We start from the raw sequence: 17,069 nt of genomic DNA, 5'->3' as shown, positions 1-17,069 counted from the left end.
AGCTTCTCAGCTTCAGCCTGTCCGTGCAGGACTTACCCATCAGAGCTGGACTTAGCATGTCAGCTAAAACTTGGTAAGTCCCAAAATTATGATCAGTGCTATGTTACTCAAATACACGACTTTGGAAATGACACCATTTTGAATTAGCTTTACAAATACAAGCTAACGCATGTTTTGGCTAAATGTAATATTTCTTGGTTGAGCAGCTGAATATCACTATGGAAGTTCAGTTAAAGTAAATATTTACTAAGTGAATGAAACAAAATGAAAAGGATCACTTGGTCAAATTAAATTTTCAGGCACTAACAAGCTCTCCAACTGTTTGACTATCCTGCTGTTTCCCTAGTTCACTGTCACCTGGGTTCCACAATTCAATCCTCCACTAGTTTCAAACCTCGGCCTCTTAACGGACAGCTCTGTCTCTGGAAACCATCTAAGAGGAACTCATAACTTCCCACCATTAAACACACAAACCCATCCCATCCGTGTTCCTTGTCATAACCCACATGTGGTCCTTCTTCTCCTGCACTTTAGAATCCAGCCCTCCTGCATTTAGAGGACTCTTCCTCTCTTCTTGTGTATTCTCCTTTTCTCTAATGAGTGGATCCTTCATATGAATTTTGAAACATGGTCAAAGATTCATTACAAACAAACACACAAGCAAGCACGACTTACCCCAACAGCCTTTTGTAAGGGCAACAGTTTCCTCCACGTTTCTGTGTACAAGGCCCATTATCCATTCTCTCTCTTCCTCATCGTCTTGTCAATATTTGACACTCTCTACGTTTAGAAATACTGTTTTCTTTGACTTTCGGAATCCCACATTTAACTCATTTCCCTCCTATCTAACAGCTTCTTCTACATCTTTTTCTAAAATTTGTATTTATTGATTTTAGAGAGAGAGAGGAAGGGAGGACAGAGACAGCTAGAAACATCGATTTATTGTTCCACCCATTCATGCATTCACTGGTTGATTCCTGTACGTGCCCTGACCAGGGAATGAACTCGCAACCTTGGTGTATTAGGACAATGCTCCAGGCAACTAAGCTACCCAGTCAGGGCTCTTCTATATCTCCTCTGCTGCCTTATCTTTCTCTTCCCAGCCTTTAAGTTTTCTCAGTGCTTAGCTTTAGACCTTTTTCTCTTTTCAGGTCTGTTCTCTTTCTCCAAGTATTGCACCTCCACTTACAGCTTCAACTTCTACTCAAATTCAGCAGCTCACAAATGAATAGATCTTCCCTCTAAGCACCAGACCTGTGTATTTTATTGTTCACTTGAATTCTGTACTTGGATGTGTTACGGCACTTTAAACTCATCATGTCTAAAATTACACTTTTGCTCTATCCTCATGGAACTGGTGTTTCCTTAGTGCTCTTTCTCAGTGAATGCCACTACCATCCACCCAGCTGTACAAGTTAAAAACCCAGACATCATCTTCAACAGCTCACTCCCCCTTGGCTCTCATATCCATTCCTACATGAAGTCCTGTTGATTTTGCCTCACAAGTACCTCTCAAATACATCCCTTTCTGTCCATCTTCTCCACCGCTCTAGTGCAATGTACCACCCATGATCTTTTGTCTGAAGCACTGCAGTCTCCCGCTGGACTCCCTAGGTGCACCCTTGCTTTGCTCCAAAGTGCTGTCCACACTGCAGCCAGAACATTGTTTTTAAAAATACAAATATAATGTTCATACAGCCTCCCACCTCCCTTCCCCAAAACAAAACTGAATCACTCTTCAGGGCTTCCCATTGCTCTCAGGGTAAAATCACAACACCTAACCCGCTCTACAGAGCTCTGATCTCCGGGCCCATCTCACACCACCTCCCGCTTACTGAGTAGTCAGCCGCCCCAGCCTTCTTTCAGATGCCATGCTTCTTCCCGCTTATGCAGGCCATTTCTTTTTTACAACCATCCCTTCTGACCCCCTGTCCTTTCTTATCTCACTTCATCACATATACCTGGTTACCTCTTACTCATCTTTCAGATCTCAACTCAAACATCATTTGCCTCAGAAAAGCCTCTCACTACCTCACTAACCCCCTCTGCACATGGCACTATGTACTTCTGCCAATCCCTGAACAAAGTTTTAATTACATATTTATTTATGAAATCATTTTATGATGATGATGATGATCTATTTCAACAATAAAGCTCCAGGATAGTAGGGACTGTGTCTTGTTTTGCTTACACTGTATCCCCAGTGCTTCATGTAGGGTCTGGCACATGAGATATTTGCAGTATTAGCTGAATGAGTAAGTACATTAATACGGTCGAAGGCAGGGCATAGATGAGGCATTTGTGTAGTGAGAGAAGAGGTCCTATGATGGAGCCTGGTCAACACAGCATTTTCAAGGGAAGGCAGAAAAAGAAAAACCATGTGGAGGGGAGGAGAAAAAGAAATAGTGACCACAGAGGTAGTGTAAGCCAAGGGAGCCAAGGGTTTTGAGAAAGCAGAAAGTGCCATCAGGGTCTCAAGCCCCAGACACTGTAAAAACCAAGAAACGGTCTCCTGACTTGGCAGTAATGAGATGATTTTTAACCGTCTCTTAGGGGAACAGAGCAGGCAGTAGGTGGTTTACAGGGCAGATTGGGAGGTGAGAACATAGGATTGTAGGAGGTGACTTCTCTTTCCCTAAATTTGGGGTTGAAGGAAAAGGGAGAGGAAAGACAGTCTCCCTCTTGACATTTCTGTGGCCCTTGGCACTGTTCATGGTCCCTTCTTTCTTCAAAGGGGCTGGCGTGGTAGCAGACAGAGAAAAAGAAAAGATACTTTGAGGATGAAAACCCTGAGAAAGATAAAGCAATACCCATTAATGAATCAAGGTCCGGGGAGAAGTGAAATAGATGAGATCAAGGACTTGGGTGGATGGTGGGCCTGGAGATACTCTGTTGTTGGTGCATGTACATTAGGGTTGTTATGTCTTCTTGGGGTAGTGACCCCTTTATCAGTAGGTAATGCCTTTATCCCTGATAACTTCCTTGTTCTCAAGTCTGCTCTAAATCAATGTAGTTACTCCTGCTTTCTTTTGATGAGTATTAGCATGGTATACCTTTCTCTAGGTCCCTTTAAGTTAATCTATATGTGTCTTTAAATTTAAAGTGGGTTTCTTATAGGCAACATATAGTTGGGTCCACTCTACATAGTTGGGTGCTGTTTTTAAATCTTCTCTGAAAGTTTGTCTTTTAATTTTTCTACTTAGATCAGTGACATTTAAAGTGTTTATTGATATATATTTGGGTCAATATCTACCCTATTTGTTACTGTTTTCTATTTGTTGCCCAAGCTCTTTGTTCCTCTTTTTCTGCCTTTGTGGTTTTAATTGAGCATTTTATACCGTTTCATTTTCCCTCCTTTCTTACCATATTGATTATACTTCTTTTTTAAAAAAGATTTTATTTATTTATTTTTAGAGAGGGAAGGGGGAGAGAGAGAGAGAGAGACAGAGAGAGACAGAGAGAGAGAGACAGAGACATCAATGTGCAGTTGCTGGGGGCCATGGCCTGTAACTTAGGCAGGTGCCCTGACTGGGAATCGAACTTGCCATGCCTGGTTCACAGCCCGCGCTCAATCCACTGAGCTACACCAGACAGGGCTGATTATACTTCTTTATACTTCCTTTTAAATGTTTAAAAAAGTGGTTGTCCTAGAGTTTGCAATATATATTTACAAATAATCCAAGTGCACTTTCAAATAAGTGGACCATGCACACACCTTAGAGTAACAAACCATTCCTAATTCCTCCCTCCCACCATTTGCATCGTTACTACCACTCACCTCACTTAGGCCTAAGCACGGGTAACCTAATACATTGTTGCTATCATTGTTTTGGACAAACTGCTATCTGTTAGAGCAAATAAAAATAATAAAAAATTTTAATTTAAAAAGTTTTAATTTTACTTTCACTTATTCATTCTCTGATATTCTTTCTTTCTTCATGTAGATCTGAATTTCTGATTCAGAACTTCATTTTTTTACTTCATGTAAAGAATTTCATTTAACATTTCTTGCAAGGCAGGTCTACTGGCAACAAACTCCCTCAATTTTTGATTGAGAAAGTATTACACCTTTTCAATTGAAAAGCAACTTTTTTCTCTGGTTTCTTTTGAGATTTTTTTCTTTATCTTTGATTCATTGCAGTTTGAATATGATATACCTAGGTATAATTTTTGTAAAAAATATGTTTATCCTGCTTAGTGTTCTCTGAGCTTCCTGTGTCTGTGGCTTAGAACCTGATACTAATTTGGGGAAATTCTCAGTTATTATTGCTTCAATATTTACTCTGTCCCTCCCTTTCTTCTCCTTCCTGTACTCCCATTATTGGTATATTATGTCTTTTGTCATTGTCCCACAGATTGAATATTCTGTTCTTCTTTTTCCACCTGTTTTCTTTTTGCCTTTCAGTTTTGAAAGTTTCTATTTTCATATCCTCATGCTCAGAGGTTCTTTCCTCAACTATGTTCAGTCTATTAATGAGCCCATTACAGGCAGTCTTCATTTCTGTTACAGTGTTTTTGATCTTTAGCATTTCTTTTTGATACTTTCTTGGAATTTCCAGGTCTCTCCTTACATTATCCATCCCATTTTGTGTGTTGTCTATGTTTTTAATCTAAGCCTTTAATATATTAATCATAGTAAAAACTCCTTTGGCTCTGGCTGGGTGGCTCAGTTGGTTGCAGAGTTGTCCCCTACAGTGAAAGGTTGTGGGTTTGATTCCCAGTCAGAGGACATACAGAGGTTGGGGGTTTGATCCCCAGGAGGGGTGCATGTGGGAGGCATTCGGTCAATATTTCCTCTCACAGTGATGTTTCTCTTTCTCTCACTCACTCACTCTCTTCCCCTCTCTCTAAAATCAATAAACATATCCTTGGGTAAGGATTAAAAAAACACCACCAAAAATCCCTCCTTTTCTGATAAGTCAAATGTTCTTGCCATATCTGACTCTTGTTCTGATGCTTCTTCAATCTCATCAAACTATGTTTTACTTTCTAATATGTCCTGCCATCTTTTGTTGAAAGGCAAACATGGCGCAGTAGGTAGAAGGAACTACAGTAAATAAACTTTTCATAATGTGATGGTAAGGTATGGTAGGGGGGAGTGTTGTATGAAATGCATGGAGTCCTATGATTAGTTCTCAGTCTTGTGTGGGTCTATGCCTCTGAACTGTAAACTTCACCAGTGCTGCTTAGGTGTTTCCCCCCCTTAAGTGGAGCAGAATGGCTAGAGGTGGCCAGTGTTGATATTTCCCTTCTCCTAGTTAGGTTGCAGGTTAGGTTCTGGTAAAATAGTTTCTCCTGACAGCAGACCTCGTTAATAAGAACAAAGTGCTCTGGGTAATTCAAAATGGTTCCTTTCTCCCTACTCTGGCCAGAAGCACACGATTTTTCTCTGGTATTCACTGTGGAGATCAGTCAGTTCTTGGGGGTGAAACTCACAAGTGTGGGGACCTCTCAAACCTCTCTGAGTTCCCTGGAATTTTTAACTCTCACACTTGCCCACACTGAGCCTCCAGCAATTTGTCAATTACAGGTTAGGTTTCCGGCCCTGGCACTGGTTCCTATAGAGATTCTGGCTCCCGGGTTTTTTACTGTTCTGGTAAGTTGTGATTCTCTGAATCTGCCTGCCTGTCTTTCCAATTTTTAGTGTAGTGGTCTGCCTTACGACCTCAGTTCTCTAACAGACCTAAGAATTGTTGATTTTTCAGTTCATTCCACTTTTTACTTGTTGTTGGGGCAAAGTGGTGACTTCCAAATGTTTACATGACAGGCCAGACACCAGAAATGTTAAGATAATTTGTATTCCTCTAGCTGAAAATATGGCGATCTCTGTCACCTACAAAGGCAATAATTCCTAAAAAGTTCAGCCTAAGTCGAGTTTGGGGGAAGAAAAAAAAGTTGTTCACATTTTTGGAATATTTATTCTGTATGAGGTAATTTGTACTCCCTACTTCCCACAATAGTAATTCTTAGTGGAATCATCATCATCATTTTCTAGAACATAAAACCTACGCTCAAAAGAGGTAGCAAGTTATCAAAAAATCACATATTAAGAACTAGAAATCACTTTACTGGCTTTTAAAATAATGCAAATTTACTGAGCACATGCTGTGTACCAGGCTGTGTGACAGGCATGTGACACACACACAGAGAACAAAGTCCCTGCAGTACAGGAAGATATTACAACACAAGGTTTTGTGGGCCCCCTGAGTAGGTGAACTGAACCTGCGATAAGAGAAGGTCTTCCTCAAGGAGAAGCTGGGTCTTGAAGAAGCATGAGTAGGGGCAGAAGGTTATCTGGGGCAGAAGTGATGGGGTTGGTGCAGCTTCCATACAGAGGAAAGGGAGTGTGCTAAGCACAACCCATTTGGGGAACTGGTGTGCCTGGAGCATTCAGTGTATTTTAGAGATTGGCAAGGGATGAGTTTGGGGATTGGCAAGGGATGAATCATATTTAAAGGTTCCTACAGTCACAGTATAAGAGGTTCCACTTTAATTCTGACATCAACGAGGAGTCAAGAGGGTTTTAGGCAGTGGAATGTCATGACTGGCTTTTCTTTGCAGAAAGATGATTTTGATGTGTGAGGAGCCAGAGACGCATGCTGGTTAGGAAACTGAATCAGTGGGTCCCAGTGGGGAAGGCTGAAGGTTTGTGAACCAGGGTGGCGGCAGTGGGCCAGGAGAGGTAAGGAGCAATTCCTGCACAGGAGAACTGACCAGCTTCTTCATCTCACTGATGGAGGGATGAAGGGAGGGAAAGGAAGAAAGCTAGGAAGACGCCCTTGTTGTTGGCTTGGGCAGCTGGGAGAATGGTGGGATCATTCACAGAATTACAGAAAACAGGAGGAAGAACAGATTTTGTGGGGGAAGATGGTGAGTTTGGTTTAGGACGTGTTGACTTTGAGATGCACACGGGAAGTCCAACCATTGCTGTTTAGCAGGCAGACATATGCAAAATCATGGCTGTGACTGTGCTTCTCAAAAGAGAACATGTGCAGTGAGATGTGAAGGGGCCAAACACCCACGTTTAAATAATGAACTGACAGAGAAGAGTTGAGCAAGGAAAGCAGGAATGAGTGAGTTGGGAAGTATGAGGGACATGAAAAAAGAGCAAGCACATGGGGGGGCGGGGGGCGCGGGCAAGGGCTTTGTGACCTGGGCTGGCTCAGGGCTCACAAAATAGATCTCTCCCTTCCTTGACTCTAAATAAGCTCCGTTTTCCAGCCTTCTTACCTTAGAGAGAGCCAGGGACTGGGAATATCAAATGAATGTGAGAGGAGGTAATGCGTGTAATTAAGAGCGGGTCTATTTTCCTCATGCTCTTTTCCTTCGCATCTATGTTCCCTTTGGAAGTCATATGTAAAAAAAACCTTTAGAAGGAAAACACTCTGATTTTGAGTTTTATTTGTTACTGTAGCAGAGCCTAGCCTATTTTTCCTGGCCCTGCTTCTACAATCAGACAGCTGCATTTGAATTTTGTGTTTACCTTTGGCAGTTATATGACCTTGAATAACTGGCTTAATTTTTTGAGGAGGAAAGAGAAAGAGAGAGAGAGAGAGAGAGAGAGAGAGAGAGAGAGAGAGAGAGAGAGAGAGAGAGAGAGAGAGAGAGAGGAAGGGAGGGAAGGAGAAAGAGAAATGCTGATTTGTTGTTCCACTTATTTATGTATTCATTGGTTAATTCCTGTATGTGCTCTGACTAGGGACCAAACCTGCAACCTTGGCATATTGGGATGATGTTCTTACTCACTAAGCTACCCTGCCAGGGCCTAAACAGCTTAATTTTTATGTGCCTCAATTTCCTTATTGGGATAGTAAGATAATAACAATAAATAATGAAATATATTGTATTTTCATAATAAAATATATTTTATTTTCATAAAAACATTTTAAACAATATATAATAAATAATAATACCTATCTCATATTATTTAGGGTAAAATGGGGTAATAAATGTGGAGAATTTATAACACTATTAAATAGAAATGTTGGAAGCTCATGGAGAGAATGTCGAGAATGGGGGATGGGTTACAGATGGGGACAGCAAACTACCAGGGCTGCCTTCTCACTTTTAATATTTTATTTGTTTTCTGTTCTTATTTTTTACAATAAGGCAGCCCTGGCCAGTGTGGCTTAGTTGGTTGGAATGTCATCTTGTAGACCAAAAGGTCACAGGTTTGATTCCCAGTTGGGGCACATACCTGGATTGCAGGTTTGATCCCCAGTCTGGACCCATAAAAGAAGGCAACCAATTCATGTTTCTCTCTAAATGCCAAGTCTTTGCTCAAATCTCTTATCTTTAATGAGGCTGTAGGAGTTAATATTGACTATTCCATTTAATAGTGGAATTTGACCCCCATCCTGGCATTCCTAACTCTTTTACCTTGTTCTACTTTTCCTTTCCTCATAGAATCGATCAATTCTGACAATCTAGAGAATTTACTAATTTATTATGTTTATTGTTTACTGTATGTCTTCCCCACGAGGATGTAAGTTCCTTGCTTGTCTTATACCATGATATATTTCAAGTCCTTAAGCGGTTCCTGGCACACAGTACATGCTCAATTAGTATTTGTTGAGTGACTAAATGGAAAAAGAATATGTGAGAATTTATTATTTTTTTTAGACCTTAGCTTAGAACTGGAGCCACTCCATGAATCTGGGGACTTTTACCACATCTGTAAAATTCTCAACTATTATCTGTTAAAGCGCAGTCTCTGCTCCATCCACCTCAATCTTCTCCTTTGGAATGCCCTTTAGAATATGCCCAGTCATTCTATCCTCAGTGTCTCCTAAGTTCTTTCTTCTATTTGGCAACAATTTAGCTCTCTCTTTTATTCTAAGGCAATTTCCTCAGCTCCATCACTAAGTCTCTTTTTGGCTGTGTCTAGTCTACGATTCAACCTCTTAATTGAATTTTTATTTCAATGATGATTTTCTTTGTGTGCCAAGAATTTCTATTTCCTTTTCCTTTCTGCTTCTTCTTTTCCATTTTTACCCTGTACTTGTTTCGTTGTTTCTAGTCTTCCCTTTATCTCTTTGATACTTACAATATTGCTATCTTAAGATTTCTTTTAGACTTTTCTGTTAGTTCCAGTTTTGAGGGTATGAAGCCTTTCCTTCATTGAACCAGCTAGAAATCTTGTTATGGTTTTTTTTGGGGGTTTTTTTTTTTTGTGCATTCTGTACTTTTGGATTGTGAGCTCAACTTCAATAGTGATTATTTGGCATTTGCCTCTGCTGATGTGTTAAGGGCTAGCAACTGAAAAGGCTGCAAAAATGTACCGGCAAATGGCCTGTCTTTGGAAACTAGGAAGGGAAGCAGGGCATGTGCTTGAAGTTTATGTCCCTACTATGAAACCTGCTGTATAACTGTGAGCAAATTACTCTTTGCTTAATTTTCTTATTTCTTATCTATGAAATAGAGATATAATAATTCCTATTTCCTAAAGATGTTCTGAGGAATTAGTGAGATAATCCAATTAAGAAACTTTGCATAATGTTTGGTATGTATTAAGTACCTAATGAATGCTAAAATATTATAAGTATGCAGTAGTCATTATATCACTCAACATCTTCTTGCTTTGTGAAATAAGGAAAGAAAACTTAATGCTTGTGAAAATAGCTTCTGAATATGTATATGAAATGTGTAGCCAGCCATTAAATTTGGACAATTTTCAGATCTATCTGCTTTACTCGTGACATATATTAGTTGAAGATGCAGGAAAACATGCCAGAACATGTTTGCTTGGCTTTCAGCCATGGAAGAGGAGCACTGATGAGAGGCGGGAGGAAGTTTCAGACGCTATCCTTTTTAAAAAATAAAGCCCAACTGGAGAACTGGATAATTTGCCAACTATTTTGCATCATTAAAATATAGCAGTAGGAAGAGTTCTTCTGATAAGAGGAAAGTGACCCAGGTAAATTTCTTTGCTTTTATTCAAATAGAAAATATATTTAAGTCCCAGCTGTATGTCCTTGACATCAGTCTGGTTGAAAGGTTAGAAAGAGAAAAGCAGAGCCCGAGCCTGTAGCCAGTGCTTAATAAACACCTTTGGTTTATTGTTGGTTAAGAGGTAGAGATACAAGTAAATTCTCTTTTTTTTCTTTTAAAGATTTTATTTATTTATTTTTAGAGAGGGAAGGGAGGGAGGGAGGGAGGGAGAGAGACAGAGAGAGAGAGACATCAATGTGCGGTTGCTGGGGGTCATGGCCTGCAACCCAGGAATGTACCCTGGCTGGGAATCGAACCTGGGACACTTTGGTTCCCAGCCCGCGCTCAATCCACTGAGCTATGCCAGAGATACAAGTAAATTCTTGGGCAAGATAACTCATGTAACCTCATTTCTGTCATGTGTAACTTTTAACTACAAACCTTTCCTTAATTAATTGCCATTTTGGATCTGTGGACAAAGAGGAGCTAAAGGACCAGATTTAATGAATGAAAGCTGTAGGCTACTATGATTTGTCATGGGATATATGTAACAGTGAACATTTCAAAGAACAATTTATAATTCTAATTTTCATGAAATGTTAACAAAGGGTAATATTAAAAATATTTAAACAGAGAAATGTTCTTAGATTCTAATTACCTGATCTTCGTAGTCAGATCCTGTATCAATGACCTCTCCAGTGTCCAACATCATTGAAGGATCAGTGTCACCCGAACCTAAGATTAGGAAAGAAAAGGTTACCTGGTGGAGGCCATCTGTGTATGTTTCTAAAGCAAATCATCTCCCATTAGGTTTCCATATTATCCTTATGATCACATTAACTTTGCAAAGATTTCAAGACTCTTCCCATCTGCCAGGCATTATTGGGCCTGCAGATGGAAAATGCAGGTGCTGTGGACACTGTGTCCACCCTTAAGAAGACAGTCTTGTGAAGGAAATGGATTTGTCAAAAGTAAGTTGGGAAACCAAAAAGAAAAGGGCTACTAACTCTGACTGGTAGTGGAGGAGATGGTGGAGGTGGGAGTCTTCACAAGAAACTAATCCATCAGTCTGAACTGTGAGGGTGCTAGTGGTGTCCAGGAGGAAGGCAGTTTGGTGGGGTGCAGAGGAAACTGAGGTAAAAGGAACAGCATGAGCAAAGTCCAGAGTGGAAGAAGAACAAAGAGTTCTTAAAAATAAGGAATGCTAAGTTTGCTCAGTCCACGAAAGCCTCAGTTTTTCCTCCAGCGTCACCTTAATCCCTGAAGCTGAGAAAAATTGGGTCAACTTAATATATTAATAGCTTTTTCCTCCCTAGGCACTACAGGTTACATTGAATTGCTTACCAGTGAATCCCCAGGGCTCAAACTTAAACTGGTAACGTTCATAGCGGGGCTCCTGCAGCACAACTGATTCGTCGTCCTCATCTAATGACTCTTTCCTGCTGGGAAATACAGGAGTGGGCAAATGCAGATTTACAGGTGTAATGTGAATAGATAATGCAATTAATATATAATAATGCAAAAATAAACTCTGTGTTTTGCATACTCATTACTGTATACCTACTTTTGCCCACTCCTGTGTATATCACCTAACTAGCCAGAGACACAGAATTCAGGGCCATGCACTCTGTGAAGAAATAAGCTACTCCATGTTTCATTTTAAACTTGGCCTTGCCGAATAATTCTTGGCCACACACTATGCAATGAGTAATGTTTAGTGAAGATGGATTTTTAAACAAAAACATCAAGAAACTCACTCTCCTCTCAGACATCACCTTTCTAGAAAATCTGCTTTCATGCTTTCTTTTAAAAAAGAGGATCAAGGTAAGTCCTCACAGTCTTTTTTCAGCTCTTTCTTATCATCATCAGTCCTGCTGTGTTCACCAAACTGACTAAGCACTGAGCAGTGATGCTATCATTTACCATTTGTATCTTTAAAAAAATATTTTTTTCAAGAATGATCAAATTTTTCAAAGTGGAGATATTTGGCCCATCAGACCATTTTAGAAAAGCAACCAGCAATAGAGTTGCCGTGTACAGTTGCGTGCAGGTGATGCCGACTGCACGGTCAGCACAGCCTCGAGGATCCCACTGTGAATGAGGTGCGTGCTAGACTGGAGTTGGGACGGCTGCGTGCCTCACACAGTGAGACTAGGTGGGTGATGCAAATACTTCAATTACATGTGTAGTTTTTAAAAGTGGGATTACATATAACTTCCCTATCGTTGTGCTTTTGGTATTTTTCAAGTAAAGATTTTTTGTAAGGTGTGTCTTAGGGCCAAGATACTTGACTGTCTGAAAGCCCAGTTTAAAGATCAGTTTGCACTTATGTGTTGTAAGGCAGTGAAGAGGTCAGAAGTAAAATGTATATTTTTTCATTATAAGATCATGGGCATTTTAGAACCAGTATTTTACAGAATCCCAGTCCTTCATTTCAGAAAAGAGAAAAATGAGCTGCAGAGAAGTTAAGTAACTTGGCCAAGGTCATGCAGAAAGTGAGATGAAGACAGAAGCCACAGCCCCCATTTCTCCTAACACATCCCGCTGACTCCGAATCCTTAGCAGGAGCCATCCCAAATGGCTTCATAAACGTGACCTTCCATGCTAGCACTCAATAGGAGAGCACCTGGAGGAGGCTGCCATCTCTTCTACATTCTGAGAAAATGAGGAGCAGTGAATGGCTGACGATGAGGCAGGTGCCTGGGTGGCTGCGGAAATGGAAGAATTAGAAGTAGAATCAAGGAGCGTCACCCCAGCCTGTGACAATCACCGGGTGGCTGGTAACAACACCATTCGAGGTGATGGCAATTTTATTTAGTTTTCATTACTTCCACAGATGGATATTATCCACCACTGACTAGTGGAAGTGGTGATAGGCACTCAAATGACTTCCTCACCTTGCATATGATTATGGTGATTCATGTGAGGTGAGCAATGTGATACGAATACAAAGACTTATTAACCATATAGCTGTTATAGTTCCTGTGTTCTACTTACTTTATTTAGTTAGAAATTGTTCTTTTGGTTGTTTTTAAAAAAGTACATACCCTGGCTGGTGTGGCTCAGTGGAGTGAGGGCCCGCCTGTGAACCAAAGAGTTGCTAGTTCGATTCCCAGTCAGGGAACCTGCCTGGGTTGTGGGCCAGGTCCCCAGCAGGGGATATACAAGAGGCAGCCACACATTGATATTTTTCTCCCTCCCTTCCCCTCTCTCAAAAAATAAATAATTTTTTTAAAAAAGTACAAAGCAAAGGCCTCTTAGACAACCCAGTTAAAAGATATTACACATTAATATTTGAAACTGGAACAAGGTTATTAGAAAACTATTATCATCAAGAGAATGAATAGATCTTTATTTTTAAAAAAAACGAACAGAAAACAACCTGTGCTTACAAGGAAGAAGAGATTGACTTTCCCAATAGAATGCTTTCTGCAGAAATTTTATTGTATCATAAAGGGATGGGATTTCTTGACAGGTTGTTGCCCTTGGCAACAGTGCTAATATATCATAGAAGGCAATAGACAAAGGATGTTATTATCAGCTCAGATAATGACTGAATAGCTTTCATTTTCTTTTGTATTCGTTGCTTGGTTTGCTGAAAATGGGACCTTTAATAATAGCCTAAGGTTTGAAATATGAAATAGGGAGGTAAATACAGCCCTATGGACACATTTTTGCCTTCTTTCATTGGACAACTGAACATATAAAACAACTTCAGTGATCTTGTACTCAAAAAAAGAAAGCAAAATTAGGATATTTGAAAAAGTGATAGTATGGCTTTCACTTCCCCCAGTTTTGAATTTCTTTTCAGTTTTAAAAATATCCTTTCTATAGCTAACAGAGAAAAACATGAGCTGAGATAAAACCCCACAGGGAGCATCAGTGCCACCAGTTTTAGATGGAGAATGGTCTTTGGAAATATTATTTTCAGGCTGTCTCCTCATTAAGTGGGAAGATGATACAAACTGTCTTTAGATGTACCAGAAGGCAACCGCACTGCTTCCTGGGCTAATGTTACAGACTTTTTCCTCCTAGTGGATCTTCAATCTGAAACTTGAGAAACGTCCTCCTCCCACTTTGAGTACCAGATAAAGAAACACTCCAGCAAGGCATGGCTTCTTGGGCAGAAAGGGATAAGATAAAACTCTAACACTTCATCTGTTCCTTTGAGGAAAGCAGTCTCTCCTTTGTCTTGTCTCTTCCAAGCAGTTTTAGGTAGGGGTTATTTCATCTCTGATTCTAAGAACAATACTTAGAAATTCTATGTATTCGATACATTTGAGGTCTTTCTGGAAAAAGTCGAGCCATTGTTAATATAATGAGAATGGTTTGCAAGACATCGCTGTAACCTGGCAGCCAAGGAGAGTGGACTGGAATGAGCATGTGTTAGCAATGATGACTTCACTATACTAGTCAGTGGGGGCAGAGTAGATACCATTGAGCGGGCATATATATTGTGGGGCCGTCGCATTCAAAACAACTGAGCGAGTAGAGCAATGAATCTGTAACAAATTTTGTGTTAAGCTTGAACATTCCTCCATGGAAACTATTCAGATGATTCAGAAGGCTGCAGCTATGGATAACTGGTGATTGGCAGCATCATCACAACAATGTGCCCACTCATGCATCACGTCTCATGTTTCGTACAGTTTTTTGGCAAACCATCAAATCACTCAAGTGACTCAGCCCCCTTACATCCCAGATTTGGTGCCCTGTGACTTGTGGTTTTTCCCAAAACTAAAATCACCTTTGAAAGGGAAGAGACTTCAGACCATCAGTGAGATTCAGGAAAATATGACCTGTCAGCTGATGGCGATTGGGAGAACTGTGTGAGGTCCCAAGCAAAGATGCCTACTTTGAGGGGGATGAGGCATCATTGTCCTATGTGCAATGTTTCCTATAACTTGTATCTTCTTCAATAAATGTCTCTATTTCTCATATTACATAGCTGGATACCTTCTGGACAGACTTCATATACACAGAAGGAGTGAAAAATGAATAACAGAACATTTATCTTATTTTTGCAGATCTTGATCTTCATTCATGCCACAAACATTAAATCCCCCATAACAGGCATTACCCATGAGCACCCAGCTCTAATTCCAACAAGCGTGGAGAGTATGAGTAACAGTTTGCATTAGAACTCCTTTGAAGACTACTGCATATTTTTTGGAAGGGGGAATATGCTGACAGTATTTGGGACTAGGAAGTGAGCTCCTTGAGGGATGTGATATTAGGCAACTGTTCTGGGTAAGAAGGGAAGAGGGGATTTTCCAGTTCATCCACGATGGGGTGTGAGGAGGAGGAAGACAGAGAGGGAGAGTAGAAGCAGACCTAGGGGAATGGGGAAGAGCTGAATTACATAAGATGTGCTCTGCCCTTGTGTCTCCTCAACTCTTCAGAAAAGATACCATCACATATATAGTCTTTTCAATGTAACAGCCATGTGCTTTTTTAAAAAATTTTCACTCGAGGACATTTTTTTTTCATTGTTTTGAGAGGATGAGAAGGAGAAAGGGAGGGGGGAGGGGGAGTGGGGAGACAGAGATGATGGGGGGGGGAGAGACATTGATGTAAGATAGAAGCATTGATCAGTTACCTCCTGTCCATGCCCCAGCTGGGGTTTGAACCTGCAACTTAGGTATGTGCCCTGAATGGGAATTGAACCCACAACCTTTTGGTCCATGGCACCATGCTCCAACTGAGTAACACTGGCCAGGGAAAAATAGCCATATGCTTCATATGCATATACATTTACTCTTCACAACAATTCTCTGAGGCTCACAGAGATTGATTGAGTGCTGGAGCCGGATGGCCCTGCTAGAAGTATTGATGGAAGGCTGCAGAGAGGGGGAGACACTGCAGATGGGGCTGGAACAGCGCAGAGGTTCAGGGCAATGACATTCTATGGCATGGAGGCAACGCATGTACACTCTGCTCTGGAGCCAAAGAAAATTTGGTGTGGCTATGAGTCATTATACCCAGATGAGTGGCCCAGCTGAGGTGACCAGTGGGGAAAGGCCTTATGTACCATCTCCCGTGAGATTCACACTGGGTATCAAACACACACACACACACTATCCTTGTGAAGTGTTGTACTGTAAAAGGGAAATAGATTTTTTTAACAAAAAAATCATTTCTAATTATATAACCACAAGTATGATAAATCACAAGTATGATAAATACCCTGAAGGAAAAGGGCGGGGTGCCACTCAAGGGCCTCATCTTGTCTGGGATGGGGCCTGAGAAGGCTTCCTGAGGAAATCATAAGGTAGGACCTGACCAGGTGAAGGACAGGGCTAGGACTCAGTAGAGCACAGTGATACAAGGGGGCCAGGCATTTCCAAGTACCAGTTGCAAATGGCCAGAGGCAGGTAGATACCTGATATTCAAGGGCCCAGTGAAGCTGGTATGGGGTGGTGGGAGAGGTGGTGCCGTAGAGAGAACAGGGCCACTTTAAAAAGCTGAGGATATTTCTGCCATGTTAAGGATACTAGTGCTCAGCCTGCAGGAAAATCATTGAAAGTTTTGTTTTATTTTTTTTTGTCAGGGAGGCAGGGTGATCAGCACTGCATTCTAAGAGGATGCCCATGGCAACAGCAAGATTTATGACAGATGGGAGAGGCCAGGATGTGCAAGGAATGACATTCACAGCCTTCGATGCGTGTGGTGGAGACTGAGAACAAGAACTGGACTCCCAAGGCATCCCTGAGGATGGATGATCAGTGTGGGCTGCAAGCGTAGGCACAGTTTTGGCTGGCTCTCTTAAAAGAGAAAAACTGCATGATCTCCCTGATATGTGGAATCTAAAAATGTCAAATAAATAGAAGCAGAACAGAATGATGGCACAGCCATGCCGGTGGGGGGAGTGGGAAGATGCTGGCTAAAGGTGTACAAAGTGGCAGTTAGGTAAGATGAGTAAGTCTGCAGGTCTAATGTACAGCATGATGCCTTGAGTTAGTAATCCTCTTTGAATGCTGGAACTTTGCTAAGAGAATATATTTCAGGTGCCACTGCTCACACACAGAAAAGTGGCAACTATGCATGCCAATTAGTTTGCCTGTAGCAATCATTTCCCTCTGTATATGTATGCCAAATCCTCATGCTGCACATCTTAAATAAATACAAATTTTATATAA

At 40.9% G+C, this 17,069-nt stretch overlaps 1 protein-coding gene across 2 annotated transcripts in view; it reads right to left on the bottom strand.

Annotated features, from left to right (window-relative positions):
• AK5 (adenylate kinase 5) overlaps positions 1-17,069 on the bottom strand; it is a 203,340-nt gene that overhangs the window by 76,673 nt on the left and 109,598 nt on the right. For both annotated transcript variants that reach the window (XM_028513409.2, XM_028513408.2), the window contains exon 8: positions 10,589-10,665. In XM_028513409.2, coding sequence (XP_028369210.1) covers positions 10,589-10,665 — 77 coding nt within the window. The remainder of the gene's footprint in view (positions 1-10,588; positions 10,666-17,069) is intronic.

This window comes from Phyllostomus discolor, chromosome 5, assembly GCF_004126475.2.
Source record: "Phyllostomus discolor isolate MPI-MPIP mPhyDis1 chromosome 5, mPhyDis1.pri.v3, whole genome shotgun sequence".
Lineage (NCBI taxonomy): Eukaryota > Metazoa > Chordata > Mammalia > Chiroptera > Phyllostomidae > Phyllostomus > Phyllostomus discolor.
The sequence above is the reverse complement of the archived record's forward strand: the minus strand, read 5'-3'. Positions and strand labels throughout refer to the sequence as shown.